Source organism: Chanodichthys erythropterus, chromosome 19, assembly GCF_024489055.1.
Source record: "Chanodichthys erythropterus isolate Z2021 chromosome 19, ASM2448905v1, whole genome shotgun sequence".
Lineage (NCBI taxonomy): Eukaryota > Metazoa > Chordata > Actinopteri > Cypriniformes > Xenocyprididae > Chanodichthys > Chanodichthys erythropterus.
In genome coordinates, this window is record NC_090239.1 from 11,833,844 (window position 1) to 11,852,376 (window position 18,533).

Genomic DNA, 18,533 nt, shown 5'->3' on the forward strand with positions numbered 1-18,533 from the left:
GTGCAATTTGATTTCCAATCTCATTTCACATCATTGACATGAATGCCAGGGCCGTACGGTTCATGAATCCCAACCAGCTGCCACATAGCCTGAGGAAGGAAAAGACAATGAGAGACAAACAGAAAAAGAGAGACAGCTTTTTATGTTTGTATAGAAATAGACTGTTTTTGACATTAGATAATCAAACTCTGCTATGGGATAAGCATATAAACACTGAGAAACACACAAAACAAACGTCTCAAATCCTCATCATCTCGCGCTATGAGAAAAATGTCGGCCTTGTCAGAAAACACGTAAACAGCTTGATGATTGCTGGAGGCATAAATGACATTTAAAGCTTGTGCGTGCTGTGTTGTGTACAGCTCATAAGCGTTGGGTAATTACAAATGTCTGGATGGTTGATTACAAATCATTCAGCATCAATAACTCTGTCAAATGTGACAAAAAGGGGGAAATATGTAGAAAAAGCCTAACGTTTAAAACACTCTGCAGTTAATAAAAGTTTAATTTGTTTGATTCAAGAATTTTTTAAAATCGATTCTGATTCCATTTCCAGCTTTTCAAATTGTTTCCAAGTTTTCACAAATCTTAGAGGAAAGGAGGGGAATTGAGATCTTAACAGTGCAATATAAAGTACAATTTACATGATTATGATTAATAATATGCATAACAAGAGATCTTAAAGGTGCCCAAGAATGCTTTTTCACAAGATGTAATATAAGTATAAGGTGTCTCCTGGATGTGTCTGTGAAGTTTCAGCTCAAAATACCCCATAGATTTTTTTTTATTAATTTATTTTATTTTTTGGGGGCATCATTAACTATACACTGATTTTGGCAGCGCCGACCCTTTAAATCACATGCTCCCTGCCACACGAGCTCTCGACTATATTACAGTGCATTTACAAATTTCACACAGCTAATATAACCCTCAAATGGATCTTTACAAGATGTTCGTCATGCATGCTTCGAATTATGTGAGTAAAGTATTTATTTTGATGTTTACGTTTGATTCTGTATGAGTTTGAGGCTATGCTCTGTGGCTAACGTCTAATGCTACACTGTTGGAGAGATTTATAAAGAACGAAGTTGTGTTTATGAATTATACAGACTGCACATGTTTAAAAATGAAAATAGTGACGGCTCTCTTGTCTCCGTGAATACAGTAAGAAACGATGGTAACTTTAACCACATTTAACAGTACATTAGCAACATGCTAATGAAACATTTAGAAAGACAATTTACAAATATCACTAAAAATATCATGATATCATGGATCATGTCAGTTATTGTTGCTCCATCTGCATTTTTCGCTGTTGTTCTTGCTGGCTTACCTTGTCTGTGCACAGATCCAGACATTAATACTGCCTTTCCTTTTCTAATGCCTTGAACATGGGCTGGCATATGCAAATATTGGGGTCATACATATTAATGATCCCGACTGTTACGTAACAGTCGGTGTTATGTTGAGATCCACGTGTTTTCTGGAAGTCTTTTAAACAAATGAGATTTATATAAGAAGGAGGAAGCAATGGGGTTTGAAACTCAATGTATGTTTTTTCCATGTACTGAACTCTTGTTATTTAACTATGCCAATATAAATTCAATTTTTGATTCTAGGGCACCTTTAACGAAACCCCTCCTGTTCGAACCACTCGCTCTAAGCGAGGCTCGAACCCAGGTAAGCAGGCATGGGAGGCAGGCTCTCTAACAAGGAGGCTAAACACTGCAGTCGCTAGAGCGCCTCTTGAGATCAGGGGAGTGAGGTTTACATGCACAGCCCTTGCCAGCCAATGTCCATTACACTCACCCTCCTTAAGCTCACTCCCATCCGGGTCACAGCACCAATGTAAACCCTCTTGTTTCAATTGCCCGCTCTAAGTGGCACTCGAACCCGTGTCCGCCGGCATGGGATTAGGGTGCTCTAACAAGGAGGCTAAAGACCACAGTCTCTAGCGTCAGTCGCTAGAGTGCCTCCTGAGATTAGATGAGGAAAGTTTACATGCACAGCTCTTACCAGTCAATTTCTGTTACACTCAGCCTTCTCAACTTCTCAGCGCTCTAAGCGGGACTCGAACATGGGTCTGCCGGCATGGGAGTAGGTTGCTCTAACAAAAAGGCTAAAGACCACAGTCTCTAGAGCACTTCTTAAGATCAGGGGAGTAAGGAGCAATGTCCGTTAACCCCCCTTAAGCTCACTCCCATCTGGGTCACAGCATCAATGTAACCCCTGGACTCGAACCCTGGTCTGCCGGCATTAGGGGTCAGGCGCTCTAACAAGGAGGCTAAAGACTGCAGACTCTAGCATCATCGCTAGAGTGCCTCTTGAGATCAGGGGAGTGAGGTTTACACGCACAGCTCTTACCAGCCAACATCCGTTACACTAACAATTTCTATTAATATAAATTACCATAAGATAAATAAACTTATTCTTAGTAAACATTTAGTTTAGCAACATCTTTGCAAAATATTTTTGAGTGGAAACTTTAATAAATGATTTGCCTTCCATTTAAAATGCATCACCTCTTTTTACCTCCTGTTATGATTGTTGAACTTATTAAAAATAAAAAATAAAACAATTTAGTATTGTTGTGGTGTTTCAGCCATGAACGATTCTTGAACAAATCTGTTCATTGAATGACACAAAATACTCAAAAGACACCTATGATACAATCAGTGTGTGAATCTGAATGATTCTTGGTGAATAGAATCAAAAGATTCAAGGAGGATGATTCAAAACCTCTGTTATAGCACTTCTGTGATCTGTAGCAGTTTGATTGAGGTAATGAATACAGAATAAATCAAGTCGGGCCTTTGAATGGAGTTGACTCTCGATTCTCAGAATCAACAAATCAATTTGTTTTCAAATCTCTCCCAGTGAATTGATTCAAAGCAAGTATCATCCATTTCCCCCAACAAAAAGAATGTGCATTTCGATTGAAAGTAGTTGAATAAATATCATACCCTACTATATACCCGATATATTCTGAATCATAACTCTTGAAATATGATGGGCTGAGAAGGTCATAATTCATAAAGATATATCTGTATGTCATTGACCTTGTCATAACAAAAGATTAGAGCTATGAACTACACATTAAACAGGTCAAAAGCAGAATGCTACATAATAGCATAACTGTTCATATTTTCACATCAAACGCTGTTTATGTCTGATGCTGTATCAGGAAGTGACACCGCTGTCTGTGATTTTTAAACTGCTTGCACTGCAGTACTGCGTGAGCTTGCATGACCAGGTCACCCAAAGTCACGTCATCTGTCAGTGCTGAGATTAAGGACATTCAATGACCCGCACACACACACACAGAGAGAAAGACTCAAACACTCACACACAGCAGAAGAGTACAGATTCAATAGGCAGTGCGAGCGTAAAGGCTGTCAAACATATATAATACAAATCCTTTGGAGTGGATTTTGGAGAGAAGCCTAGCGAGAGAAAGAGGAAATCCTTTATTCTAATGGACTGGGTTGACAGCTCTATGCTGTCAGTCCCTAAGGACTGATCCCCTGCTGTGGATGTGTGCTTCAGTGTTTGTGATGTATGAAGCCTATAGTTATCATTTCCTGACTCCAATATTGTGGGAATGTGAATGGGAGTAGAACGCAACCACCCCCCTCCCTCTCTTTTAAGAGTGTGCCTGCATTCATCAGTGGATTTATCACATCTCTCTAGCTTACTTTAGCTCCTTTTCTCTGTCTCTTTAGCCATTCAAACATCTACATGCATGCCCAAGCAAGTCTGATTTGGCGCACGCTTCAGTGTTACTGTGCTGCTTTTAACTACTTAGCAATGATCAGTGGACAAAGGGAGTTGAGAAGGAGGTGTGGCACAAAAGGATGACTGCAGGAATTAAATTGAATTTTGTACCTCCCAATGTCTGTTGAATTGAGAAAAATATTTTTTACAAGCCTTTTATTAATGCTAATTGACATTTTATGCTAGATGATAAAAAAAGAGTAAAATAGCTAAATAATACCACTGACATATGGACAAAAAATAAATAATTTTTTTTTATTTTGCATTATTATTATTATTATTATTATTACTACTACTACTGATAATAATACTAATAATTAAATGATTATTTTATTATTACACTCTAAAAAATGCTGGGTTGTTTCAACCCAAGTTTGGGTCAAAAATGGACAAACCCAACCATTGGGTTAAATTTTTAAATGCATTTTGTAACCCAACGGTTGGGTTTGTCCATATTTGACCCAAATTTGGGTTAAAACAACCCAGCATTTTTTAGAGTGTATAAATTAGTTTTTGTCCCTATGAGCATTTTTCCCTTGCATATTTATAACAGCACATCATTGCAAAATTCACAGAATTATATGCTAGCTAGATCATTCCACATCTAAATTTAAGCATTCTAGATAATCTTATGAAGGTAAAAATTGTTACAGAACATTTGAGTCGCAACAGCTAGCTGTATGAATCTCTCACATCAGTGAGTTAAATCTTTTGTTGCAGTTCCACATAAAGTTACCGGCAAACTGACAAGCATCACTGTATTATGTAGATACCAGAGGCAATTTTGACTTGCATTTGGCACTCAGCGAGTGTTCGTTTTACACCCGGCGTGCATCGCTTTTTCATTCTCAATTTATTAATGCCTCAGTCTTGGCTCCATTTCTCACAGATTAATAAATAGTGGCTTGTATGTTTTACTGCTAATGTATGTAAATTGAAGGCAGTGCCCCAGTGGGAAATTACTTGGCAGTTGTTGATGGTAAAACATCAAATACCAGTTTTATGTCTTATTAGACATTGATTTTTCTTCTATATTGAAAGTCATCAATGCTGTACACTTTATTAATTACACTCGTGAGATTTTGTGCAGTTTAATTGCTTGGCGGTTGGACATACACAGCCACACACACACACATACAGCCCTTAGTCATCATTTACTCTCTTTACAACACAGTCTCAAACTCCTAAGAGCGTTCCATCTCTCACTCCCAAAACACACACAGTCAGACATCTAGCAGTAATGTGACTCCCTCCATTGTCACTGCAACAATAGCACCAACAGGGTAATTCTCCAAAAAAGCCATTGCTGGAATTTCACTGTTCCACTGGAGTATCAATGACCCCCAAATCCCTCTGGCTCTGGTAATTATTTGAGATCATACTAATCTACACTGTCAGGAACTGACTAAAGTGTCCATTACCTCAGCCTGTTAGGGGTCAGCAGTTTACAGTCTCTGTTAGATTTGGGTGGTCATGATACAAAAATTTTAGAAGTTACCAAAACCATTTAAACATGCCCAGTAGTAATTTTACTACCGGACTTTTGAAATTTGAAATATCAACAACATAAAAAACAGCATGACATTTGATTGAATTTTTTTTTTTTTTTAATGGTCAGGATGTTTGATGAAATAACACACCGTAATTGTTTGACTAAGGACTACGCATTCATAGAGAGTTCATTGAAAGAGTGTTTGAGAAGAGTGCCATCATTTCAACCTCATCTTTAAGATATTTCAGGGCATGATCTCTGGTGAGAAGTCAGCTAATGTAAATTTCATTATAAAGTTGTCCTGCTTTTCACCTCGTGAGTCGTTTGATCAACGATTCAAACTGCCGGTCTTTTCGAGCAGAGCTGCATCAGCTCCACATGGACCAACTCATGGATCAGTGCGTTCATTAATTCCTTTTGGGTAAAAAACACTCATCAATAAATCAATAGACTCCACATCCACTGGATATTTTCAAGTATCAATTGGACTGGCTAATTCCCTTAAAGCGTGCTCCAGAGTTCAGCCATTGGCAGACATCACTTCGGAGGGCCATTAAAAGTCCCTGGACAGCAGTTTAAGCGGATAGTCTTTTACACAGAGCTCACAGTGTTGTTTAACTAGCAGTTCTCTCTTTATTAAAGAGCCCAGAGATGGTCAGCGAGGGTTCATCTCGTAACAAACCCTCATTGTGCTGCAACTGCAATTTCATTAATTGATAGAAGGTTCCAGTCCAATGGACTCATTAGCTTAATTTCTAAGAAGAATCACCATATATTTTGAACTATAGAGAAATTTTATTGCTCTTTCACAGCTCAAGAAACTTAATGGAGTTCTCAGTTCATGTTTCACTGAAGTGTTTCAGATGTTCCTTTTTAAAAAAAAAATAAAGAACAGAAAAAAAAATTAGACAGTTTTTGACATACATTAAGAATAACATAAAATATAGCTGCGAGCAGCGATGGCGGGCCCAAGCCCGGTGGCACCGCCACCCCGGTGGCTTCAGGGCAACTGTGCACAGCGGGCAATAGGCACTTAAAATGGTTAAACATCAAAGGACTATGTCAAATTCACTCCACATTTACTGCACTACAAGGTGCCGTTATAGAGCCCCTCCTCCCTGCCCATTTTCAAAGGATTACATGTGCCAAGTTTTAACATTATTCTGATGAATTTTGAAGCAAATCAGGTAAAAATAAGAGGGTGATCTCAATGTATGCTGAAAGTGACACATTTTCTGCTTCCAGTTGGTGGCGCTATGACTTTGAATCACAATAGTCAAATCCATGTGATCAGCCTCGTACAACGAAGACTAAGCCAAAGTTTCATCAAAATCAATTAATGTATGCAGAAGTTATAACACTTTGTTTCCCTTTTCTTGCCATAAATTCGTTGCCTCGCCACGGCCAAACCGTTTGAGATATCCAAAATCCGTTTGCAATTAAACAACTTCAATGTGTTCGCAACAAGTTAAAAAAAGCTTGGTGTAAATTGGATAAACCCTGTAGGAGTAGTAGTATAAAATTCATAGCCTGTTTTTTCAAAAAATTAACATTCAAACCAAAATAGCCGACTTCCTGTTGGTCGGAGCTAATGAATGTAAATTAGAAAATTGTCCGGCTTGATGAGAATAATATGTGTACCGAGTTTGGTGACTGTAGGAAAAACTAACCCCCCCACTTTTGTCAAAAGGTGGCGCTACTGAGCCCCTCCACCACGCCCATTTCTATGGCTTTGTCCATGTCTACTGGTTGACAATATTGATGTGTGTGTCGAGTTTCATGCAATTTGAAGCATGTTAAGAGCCTCAAAAACACTCAAGAATATTATTACAGTTTGACCTGTTGCCATGGCAACAATATTTCAAATATCAAAAATCCTGTCATAGGTCTACATCTGCTGTGTATTGACATTACACTGATGAAGTTTGAAGCAAATCAGGTAAAAATAAGAGGGTGATCTCAAAGCATTTTAAAAGTGATACACTTCTTGCTGCCATTTGGTGGCGCTATAACTTTGACTCACAATAGTTACATCCATCTGATCAGACTACTACAACCAACACACTCCTGAAGTTTCATAAACATCAATCAATGTATGCAGAAGTTATAACACATTTCCTGTTTCCCTTTTCTCGCCATAAATTCGTTGCCTCGCCACGGCCAAACCGTTTGAGATATCCAAAATCCGTTTGCAATTAAACAACTTCAATGTGTTCGCAACAAGTTAAAAAAAGCTTGGTGTAAATTGGATAAACCCTGTAGGAGTAGTAGTATAAAATTCATAGCCTGTTTTTTCAAAAAAATTAACATTCAAACCAAAATAGCTGACTTCCTGTTGGTCGGAGCTAATGAATGTAAATTAGAAAATTGTCCGGCTTGATGAGAATAATATGTGTACCGAGTTTGGTGACTGTAGGAAAAACTAACCCCCCCACTTTTGTCAAAAGGTGGCGCTACTGAGCCCCTCCACCACGCCCATTTCTATGGCTTTGTCCATGTCTACTGGTTGACAATATTGATGTGTGTGTCGAGTTTCATGCAATTTGAAGCATGTTAAGAGCCTCAAAAACACTCAAGAATATTATTACAGTTTGACCTGTTGCCATGGCAACAATATTTCAAATATCAAAAATCCTGTCATAGGTCTACATCTGCTGTGTATTGACATTACACTGATGAAGTTTGAAGCAAATCAGGTAAAAATAAGAGGGTGATCTCAAAACATTTCAAAAAGTGATACACTTCCTGCTGCCAGTTGGTGGCGCTATAACTTTGACTCACAATAGTCACATCCATGTGATCAGACTCCTATAACGAACACACTCGTGAAGTTTCATAAAGATCAATATATGTATTAAGACGTTATAACACATTTCCTGTTTCCTTTTTCTCGCCATAAATTCGTTGCCTCGCCACGGCCAAACCGTTCGAGATATCAAAAATCCCCTGGCAATTTTTAATCATCAGTGTCTTGACTTCATGCTGACCGAGTTTGGTGGCGATCGGATTAATCGTCTAGGAGGAGTATATCAAATTCCAGAGCATGCGTTTTTCAAACAACCCTTAATAGCTGACTTCCTGTTGGCGTGGCGATTAACTTAGAGCGCGAAAGTTGTTCGGCCCGATGAGGTCTATATGTGTACCGAGTTTCATACTAATACGTGCAAGCGTGTTTAATATATGGACCAAATTTTCAGACTTTTTTTCAAGGGGGCGCTGTCGAGCTCCCCCTGCCACGCCCGGGTACCAGCCTCTCCGGCGTCCTAATGGCCGCGGATTCCAATGTGTGTGCCAATTTTCAAGAGTTTTTGAGCATGTTAAGGCCCCCAAAAAGCCCCGGAAGACGGAAAAATAAAAAAATAAAAAAATAAAAAAAAAATAAATATAGCTGCGAGCAGCGATGGCGGGCCCAAGCCCGGTGGCACCGCCACCCCGGTGGCTTCAGGGCAACTGTGCACAGCGGGCAATAGGCACTTAAAACGGTTAAACATCAAAGGACTATGTCAAATTCACTCCACATTTACTGCACTACAAGGTGCCGCTATAGAGCCCCTCCTCCCTGCCCATTTTCAAAGGATTACATGTGCCAAGTTTTAACATTATTCTGATGAATTTTGAAGCAAATCAGGTAAAAATAAGAGGGTGATCTCAATGTATGCTGAAAGTGACACATTTTCTGCTTCCAGTTGGTGGCGCTATGACTTTGAATCACAATACTCAAATCCATGTGATCAGCCTTGTACAACGAAGACTAAGCCAAAGTTTCATCAAAATCAATTAATGTATGCAGAAGTTATAACACTTTGTTTCCCTTTTCTTGCCATAAATTCGTTGCCTCGCCACGGCCAAACCGTTTGAGATATCCAAAATCCGTTTGCAATTAAACAACTTCAATGTGTTAGCAACAAGTTAAAAAAAGCTTGGTGTAAATTGGATAAACCCTGTAGGAGTAGTAGTATAAAATTCATAGCCTGTTTTTTCAAAAAATTAACATTCAAACCAAAATAGCTGACTTCCTGTTGGTCGGAGCTAATGAATGTAAATTAGAAAATTGTCCGGCTTGATGAGAATAATATGTGTACCGAGTTTGGTGACTGTAGGAAAAACTAACCCCCCCACTTTTGTCAAAAGGTGGCGCTACTGAGCCCCTCCACCACGCCCATTTCTATGGCTTTGTCCATGTCTACTGGTTGACAATATTGATGTGTGTGTCGAGTTTCATGCAATTTGAAGCATGTTAAGAGCCTCAAAAACACTCAAGAATATTATTACAGTTTGACCTGTTGCCATGGCAACAATATTTCAAATATCAAAAATCCTGTCATAGGTCTACATCTGCTGTGTATTGACATTACACTGATGAAGTTTGAAGCAAATCAGGTAAAAATAAGAGGGTGATCTCAAAGCATTTTAAAAGTGATACACTTCTTGCTGCCATTTGGTGGCGCTATAACTTTGACTCACAATAGTTACATCCATGTGATCAGACTACTACAACCAACACACTCCTGAAGTTTCATAAACATCAATCAATGTATGCAGAAGTTATAACACATTTCCTGTTTCCTTTTTCTCGCCATAAATTCGTTGCCTCGCCACGGCCAAACCGTTTGAGATATCCAAAATCCGTTTGCAATTAAACAACTTCAATGTGTTCGCAACAAGTTAAAAAAAGCTTGGTGTAAATTGGATAAACCCTGTAGGAGTAGTAGTATAAAATTCATAGCCTGTTTTTTCAAAAAATTAACATTCAAACCAAAATAGCTGACTTCCTGTTGGTCGGAGCTAATGAATGTAAATTAGAAAATTGTCCGGCTTGATGAGAATAATATGTGTACCGAGTTTGGTGACTGTAGGAAAAACTAACCCCCCCACTTTTGTCAAAAGGTGGCGCTACTGAGCCCCTCCACCACGCCCATTTCTATGGCTTTGTCCATGTCTACTGGTTGACAATATTGATGTGTGTGTCGAGTTTCATGCAATTTGAAGCATGTTAAGAGCCTAAAAAACACTCAAGAATATTATTACAGTTTGACCTGTTGCCATGGCAACAATATTTCAAATATCAAAAATCCTGTCATAGGTCTACATCTGCTGTGTATTGACATTACACTGATGAAGTTTGAAGCAAATCAGGTAAAAATAAGAGGGTGATCTCAAAACATTTCAAAAAGTGATACACTTCCTGCTGCCAGTTGGTGGCGCTATAACTTTGACTCACAATAGTCACATCCATGTGATCAGACTCCTATAACGAACACACTCGTGAAGTTTCATAAAGATCAATATATGTATTAAGACGTTATAACACATTTCCTGTTTCCTTTTTCTCGCCATAAATTCGTTGCCTCGCCACGGCCAAACCGTTCGAGATATCAAAAATCCCCTGGCAATTTTTAATCATCAGTGTCTTGACTTCATGCTGACCGAGTTTGGTGGCGATCGGATTAATCGTCTAGGAGGAGTATATCAAATTCCAGAGCATGCGTTTTTCAAACAACCCTTAATAGCTGACTTCCTGTTGGCGTGGCGATTAACTTAGAGCGCGAAAGTTGTTCGGCCCGATGAGGTCTATATGTGTACCGAGTTTCATACTAATACGTGCAAGCATGTTTAATATATGGACCAAATTTTCAGACTTTTTTCAAGGGGGCGCTGTCGAGCCCCCCTGCCACGCCCGGGTACCAGCCTCTCCGGCGTCCTAATGGCCGCGGATTCCAATGTGTGTGCCAATTTTCAAGAGTTTTTGAGCATGTTAAGGCCCCCAAAAAGCCCCGGAAGACGGAAAAAAAAAAAAAAAAAAAAAAAAAATAATAATAATAATAATCCTTAGAAGAACAAGAGGGCCCTGCGCGAATTTTCGCTTGGGCCCTAATAATCCTTAGAAGAACAAGAGGGCCCTGCGCGAATTTTCGCTTGGGCCCTAATAATACACTGTAAAAAAAAAAATTATCAAATGTTTTCTTCTGTCAAATCAACTTAGATAATTAAAGGGTTAGTTCACCCAAAAATGAAATTTTTGTCATTAATTACTCACCCTCATGTCGTTCCACACCCGTAAGACCTTTGTTCATCTTCGGAACACAAATTAAGATATTTTTTATGAAATCTAAGGGTAAATCCGAGGGAAATCCAAGGGCTTCGGCCAATACTGAGTTGGTGTTCGTAAACAAGGAAGCCTGCACTGAGATCACTACGTATGACAACGGTTCAAATTGTTGAATAAAGTCGTTATTTTTGTTTTATTTTTGCGCACAAAAAGTATTCTTGTCGCTTCATAACATTAAGGTTGAACCACTGTAGTCACTTTGACTATTTTAACACTGTTTTTAATACCTTTCTGGATGTCAAAAGGTGCAATGACATTGCTGCCTATGTGTGGATCAGATACCCTTGGATTTCATCAAAAATATCTTAATTTGTGTTCTGAAGATGAACGAAGGCCTTACGAAGGTGGAATGACAAGAGGGTGAGTAATTAATGACAGAAATGTCATGTTTGGGTGAACTAACCATTTAATGTAGATAACTAACAAATACAGTTTTGAGTTTCTGTTGATTAAACCAATCGCCTTCATTACATTAACTCAATTTTTTAAAAATAAACTCAAAATATAAGGCAACCAGGTAACTTACTTTTTTAAGTTAAACCAACAATTCTTTTTTACAGTGTAGAATAAAATGAATAGATATAATTTAGTCTGGGAATGAATCAATTGTTAATAAATTGGTATTTTTGGTATTTTGGCAAAAAGAAAGACAGGAAGCAAGGAAGATTGGAAGAGAGGAATGAACAGAGGAAGGAGGATGGAAGAATGAATGAATGAATGAATGAATGAATGAATGAATGAATGAAATGAAAAAAAGAAAAGAAAAAATAAGGAAGGAAGGAAAGAAGAAAGAAAGTATGGAAGGAAAATAAAAAAAGTAAAGTTTGGGGAATAAAAAAGAAAGACGGATCAAAAGGGCAAGATGAAAGCGAGAATGCGAAGATGGGAGAGATGGGCAGAAAGACACAGTGGCAGACACGGAGGAAGAGAGAGTGGGAGATCAATTATGGAGGCCGAGTCCTCGTATGATTTGATTTGCTGCAGTGGCATGTGTTTTTATTGGATTGGAACAGTTGGAGGAAAGCTGTGAGATTATTAAGCATCCGCTTCAGGTCTCTGCCATCAGCACTTTCTGTGTCTGCAGCACTCCCAATCTCTCAGGCCACTTAAGGAAGCGACTGAAGAGCTCACTTATTATTCCTGCGCCCAAAGAGCAATAAACAACAGAGCGCTCTGCTGCCTGAGCACGAGGCCACATGAGCACACACACACACACACACACACACACACACACACACACACACACACACACACACACACACACACACACACACACACACACACACACACACACACACACACACACACACACACACACACACACACACACACACAAACACTGTTGCTCGTTATTTCATGTGACACTTGAGTTCTCTAAGGTGTACACATAGCCAGGCTCCCAGCTTTTGGCACACAAAAGACGCTTGGGAACATATTACACATACAGTCACAGCACTAACAAAAATACCATGGCATTACTACATTGTAAGAAATTATTGTTGGTTTAACTTAAAAAAAAGTAAGTTACTTGGTTGCCTTAAAATTTTGAGTTCATTGAAATTAAAAATTTGAGTTAAAGGGTTAATTCACCCAAAAAATTAAAACTGTGTAATTAATTACTCACCCTCATGTTGTTCCACACCCGTAATACCTTTGTTCATCTTCGGAACACAAATTAAGATATTTTTGATAAAAATCCAACGGCTCAGTGAGGCCTCCCTTGCCAACAAGATAATTAACACTTTCAAATGCCCAGAACTATACTAAAGTTTTATTTAAAACAATTCATGTAACTACAGTGGTTCACCTTAATGCTATGAAGTGACGAGGATACTTTTTGTGAGCTAAAAAAATAAAAATAATGACTTTATTCAACAATATCTAGTGATAGGTGATTTCAAAGCACTGCTACATGAAACTTTATGAAACTTTTGTTTCGAATCAGTGGTTCGGAACGTATATCAAACTGCCAATATCACGCCCCCCATTTGTGAACCATTGAAATTACGAAACACTTATGACATAACGAAGCCTTGTTTACTGAAATCTCGTGACTTTGCAGTTTGATACATGTCTCGTCGCTTCATTTGCCTGGAAAATCCAGCCTCACCACTGTACCAGCGGATGAGTCTGGTCGGCCATTGAATCAATTCGATTTCTAGGGCAGAGCAAATCAGAGCAAACAGGAAGCAGAGTAAACCAATCAAAGAAGGGCAGATATGATGTTAGCAAAACGACAAGAGAGTCAACAGTGAAAAGTAAATAATTAATGTGTTTTTGGTTATTTAAAACTGAATTCACAGCTGAATAGAACAAACTCTTGAGTCTCCCGTGCGCAATCTTTGTTGATATTGAAGGGACTTTCGCCGCACTAGAGTGACGCTGTTTGCGTCACTGAAATAAACTAATCTGATTGCACGGTACAGTTTGGAGTTGACTCGAGGTGCGATGGAGGGCGGACTGACCAGACTGATCTTGTAGAAGATATATCAGTCTGGCCTTGCCAGGCAATCCGCTTCATAACATTAAGGTTGAACCACTGTAGTCACATGAACTGTTTTAAATATGTCTTTAGTTCTGGGCATCTGAAAGTGTTAATTATCTTGCTGGCAATAGAGGCCTCACTGAGCCATCGGATTTTATGAAAAATATCTTCATTTGTGTTCTGAAAATGAACAAAGGTCTTACATGTGCGGAACGACATGAGGGTGAGTAATTAATGACAGAATTTTCATTTTTGGGTGAACTAACCCTTTAATACAATGAAGGAGATAATCAAAATAATATGTTATCTGAACCACATTGATTATCAGTTGATTTGACAAAAGAAAAAAAGTTGTGATAACAAATCATGAAAATAATTTTTTACAGTGATAAAGTTGAGTCCATGGCATTGGCTTTTTTGGCTGTCTTTGAATTTTTAAATAAGCACATCAAACCAAGTGGCGTTTACTTTAAAATCATCATGAAACAGAAGTTGCAATAGTCTTTTCTTCACTATTGTGATGTATATCCAAATGAAATGAATTAATAGGAATTAATTTGAAAAAAACGAAATGTAGGGTGGGACTTGATTTTGTCCATCAGGTATTGATTGGATCATTGGATCGTTGTGGTTTGCTATTGCTGTGATCAGTAAACATATTAATATAAAAATATTTTGCACTGTAAAGAAGCCATTATTTTAATGATGTTCCATAATAAATTACTATTGCATTATGTCTATAAACTAGGCTCATGATCAGGGTATCACAAGAGGATATGAGTTAGATTTATAGACAATGATATGTTGCAGAACCTGTCCACATGACTGCAACTTCTAATCAACAATTAAACCTCCCTCCAGTAACCTTGAGCCTCATGTCAACATGCTTGTCAAACGTAAGTAATGGTTTTTGTAATAGGTGATTAACCTCAAGGATCTAGGTTATGTTCATATTTAATCACATCTAACCATCTCACAAAAGTCCACAATAAGCACAAATTCTTCATCAAAACACATAATTGCAAAATGCAGCCTTCCATGCACATGCAAGAGCTGCAGTGTATCTAAAAAAAGTTACTGAAGCGGGAAGCAGAGGAGGAGAGGAGAGAACACTGAGTCATCATTAGGTAAAGATGAGTAACCTCACTTATTACACGGCTCACTAGATACTTGATTCTAATAAGTCAATCTGCAGTCAAGTAATTTGTGCATAATTATTTTATATTATATATTAAATATACATTTTAGTAAACATTATAACTCACAATTTTGTCTGGCAATCAAATAATGATCAATAAAATATATACTATAGTACATGTAAACATTCATTCTTTGCGTAGCTAATGGCGTATATGTGTTCTTATAGGAATGAAATTATGTTAAAGCAAACAGACAGCTTAGAAAAGAGAGAGGAAATTCAAACAGAGTTTTCAGGGTTGTGAACTTATCCATGCGAGTGAAAGCGAAGGATTTACCTGAGGTTGTTTGTTCAAGAAACAAAAATGCTGTGTAGATTGAGAGGAGGGAAACAAAAGGAAAAGTGCGGCAGTGCGATCAGCTGAGAGAAGTTCTTCAGGCAAAAGATTCAAACGTTACACAAATAAAAGCTATTTTAAACTGTGTTTAGATGCTTGTCTAATTGCAATGCTCTGCAGGATGTCAGTTCTGGGTTGGAAATACATTAAAAAGAGTTATAAATTGATATGCTTGAGGCATTTTGTGTGGGATCTGTTGAAGAAATTGAGAAAGAAACAAATGAGAAAATATAGTTTAAATTGTTGATGTTTCGATGGTCTCTTATCTAGAAAATTTAGTAACATAGGCTACACACTACCGTTCAAAAGTTTAGGGTCTTTTTTTTAAAGGATTACCAGAGGTGACAGTAAATATTTTTACATTGTTACAAAAATTATTTTGAACTTTCTATAAATCAAAAAATCCTGTAAATAATAAAAAACATTAAGCAGTATAACTGTTTTCAACATTGATAATGATAAAAACTGTTTCATGAGCAGCATATTCGAGTGATTTCTGAAGGATCATGCGACAATGAAGACTGGCCTATATATATAAAGTGTGATTTTTGGGCCACTAGCATGACCAGATACAAAAATTAGTACTGTTATCAAAAAGGTTTCCCTAACACTCTTCCATTGGCTGGTCAAACAGATAGCCCCGCCCCCAAACTCTATGCTTCACATACCTTCAAAAACCCAGTCTTTAGTTGATCCTGATAAGCGCTCATTGTCCCTCATTGGCGTTCTTCTTCCATGAGGGGGTTTGAGGTCACGGCATCTTTATTTCCAAACGGACTGTTAAAGAATGCGACACAAACACATCTCCCGGAAATCAGATGAAGACTTCGAAAATTTGAATTATGTGTGCCAAATGCATCTAAGTTCAGCTAGCGGTCTGTGGCCGTGACGTCTGAGGCTGAGACTACTACATTTCAAGCTGGGACAGAAGAACTTATTTTACGCACTTCATCTTTAAATATACTTTGAATAAACTCTGTCGTTTTCTTGAATATTAATTAGCAGTATAGTTACTCTCACAAAGACGACATACTGGCTGACATATGGCCTCTAGTTCTGTGAATGCCGTACGGCACTGCCTCAGCCAGAGGACGTTCACAGTCCTAAAAGGTCAACAGTTGCCCCACTCTCATCAAGTGTTCTTTGACATTTACAGTGCTTGCATCAGTAAAATCAGCCAGTAGTGTTCATAACTCTCCCTCTAAATCTCTGCCCGCATAGGTGAGGCGGCCTTTACGAAGGACAACAACTGCCTGAATGCCGCCAAGGCCTGCAACCTGAATGACACATGTAAGAAATACCGCTCCTTCTACATCAGCCCCTGCACCAGTCGAGTCTCAACCACTGAGGTGTGTAACAAGCGCAAGTGCCACAAGGCCCTGCGGCAGTTCTTCGACAAGGTGCCACCGAAGCACAGTTACGGCATGCTTTTCTGCTCCTGCCCCTCCGGGGATCACTCGGCTTGCTCCGAGCGCAGACGTCAGACCATCGTGCCAGCCTGCTCCTACGAGGACAAGGAAAAACCCAACTGTCTCACCCTGCAAGCCTCCTGCAAGACCAACTACATCTGCAGGTAGGATGAAAGACAGCTTGTTTTACATGTCAGAGTAAGGAGGAAAGTGCTCGAATGTTCACTGTACTTTTCAGCGAGTTAGTTACTTATCCATAGAAGAAGTTTCTGTGGGGCAGATGGTGTCTGAGAAGAGATGACAATAGTAATAAGACTGCCAGACTGTCACTTGTGTGCTGAGTTTGTTTAATGAGGAGACCAACTCTGTGGATTCTTGTTCATTCCTGCATAATTTTTTTCAGATCTCGTTTAGCTGACTTCCTCACAAACTGTCAACCTGAGGCGCGCTCGATTTCAGGGTGTCTGAAGGAAAACTATGCAGACTGTCTGCTGGCATATTCAGGTCTCATTGGTGAGTTAAGAAAATTTACTGTGTCATATCCTTCACAAAAAAGTATTGTGGTATTATGGTGCAGTAATGGTAACACTATAGTACTTTATACCATTTTTTGGATTACCACAATATTTTTTTAAATTACAGTACCTTAGAGTGCAATAGTATGGGGAACACATATACTTTATAGAGGGTATGCAAGTGACGTCACCGTCTGCTGGAGTGACTGCCGTTACGCTCGCTGAGTGGCAAAAAGACTGAGTGGCAGCATTGATTTTCAGTGTGAATGCCGTGAAAAACACAAAACACATCCAAAACGGGAAAGAGCTTTGCGATTGACTGTACAAATCGATATGACACAAAATCTGAGGTATATTTTTACAGACTGCCAAAAGCTACAGAAAAGAGAAGCAATGGATCGCTGCAATTCACAAAAATAACAGGACTCCAACGAAATGTGGATTTGCAGTTATCATTTTGTGTCAATATGTTGAATTTAGGGGTAAAATCATACCCTATATATTGTATTGTTATATATTGTATTGACAACTCATCAGTTAAATATTTACCATCTTATATTCTGCATAATTGGGTGTTTTTTTAAATAAACTGACAAAAATAATACAAGTTTTAGGGCTGGACGATATATATAACACTGATATAAGTGTCGTGACCATCCAGATTTAGTCCTACCTTTATAGTATTTATAAAGCATTCACAGGCAGATTTGCTTTATGTATTTCCCTGGCGTCGAAATGTCATAAACATGATGATAAATGTCAGGAAGCATGATTCCTGGCTGCATGTCAATATCCATAGATCTCTGGCTCTTTGGTAAGTTGTAAGGAACATTATTGAGTCCAACCTTTAGATTAATTTTTTTTGTTTTTTGTTTTAATTAGTGTTTTACTAGCATTTTTGCAGTTTCCCTTATTAAATCCAATCATGCAGCAGGCTCTTTTGCCATTCATTCTGGCTGAGGAGGTGTGTTTCCGGCAAGAAAGTGACGTCAATGCATACCCTATATTAACTACGACTTTTCTGCTCAATAAACTCTTAATTTACTGCTTATTAATAGTTAGTAAGGTAGTTGTTGTAGCATTTAAGTTTAGGTATTCGGTAGGATTAAGGGATGTAGAATATGGTCATGCAGAATAAGGCACTAATATGTGCTTTCTAAGTACTAATAAACAGCCAATATGCAAGCTAATAACTTGCAACTAGTTAAAAGTGA

General features: G+C 38.5%; 1 protein-coding gene across 1 annotated transcript in view; it reads left to right on the forward strand.

The window, feature by feature from the left end:
* gfra1b (gdnf family receptor alpha 1b) overlaps positions 1-18,533 on the forward strand; it is a 50,370-nt gene that overhangs the window by 9,799 nt on the left and 22,038 nt on the right. The window contains exons 4-5 of the mRNA XM_067369252.1: positions 16,617-16,968; positions 17,208-17,317. Coding sequence (XP_067225353.1) covers positions 16,617-16,968; positions 17,208-17,317 — 462 coding nt within the window. The remainder of the gene's footprint in view (positions 1-16,616; positions 16,969-17,207; positions 17,318-18,533) is intronic.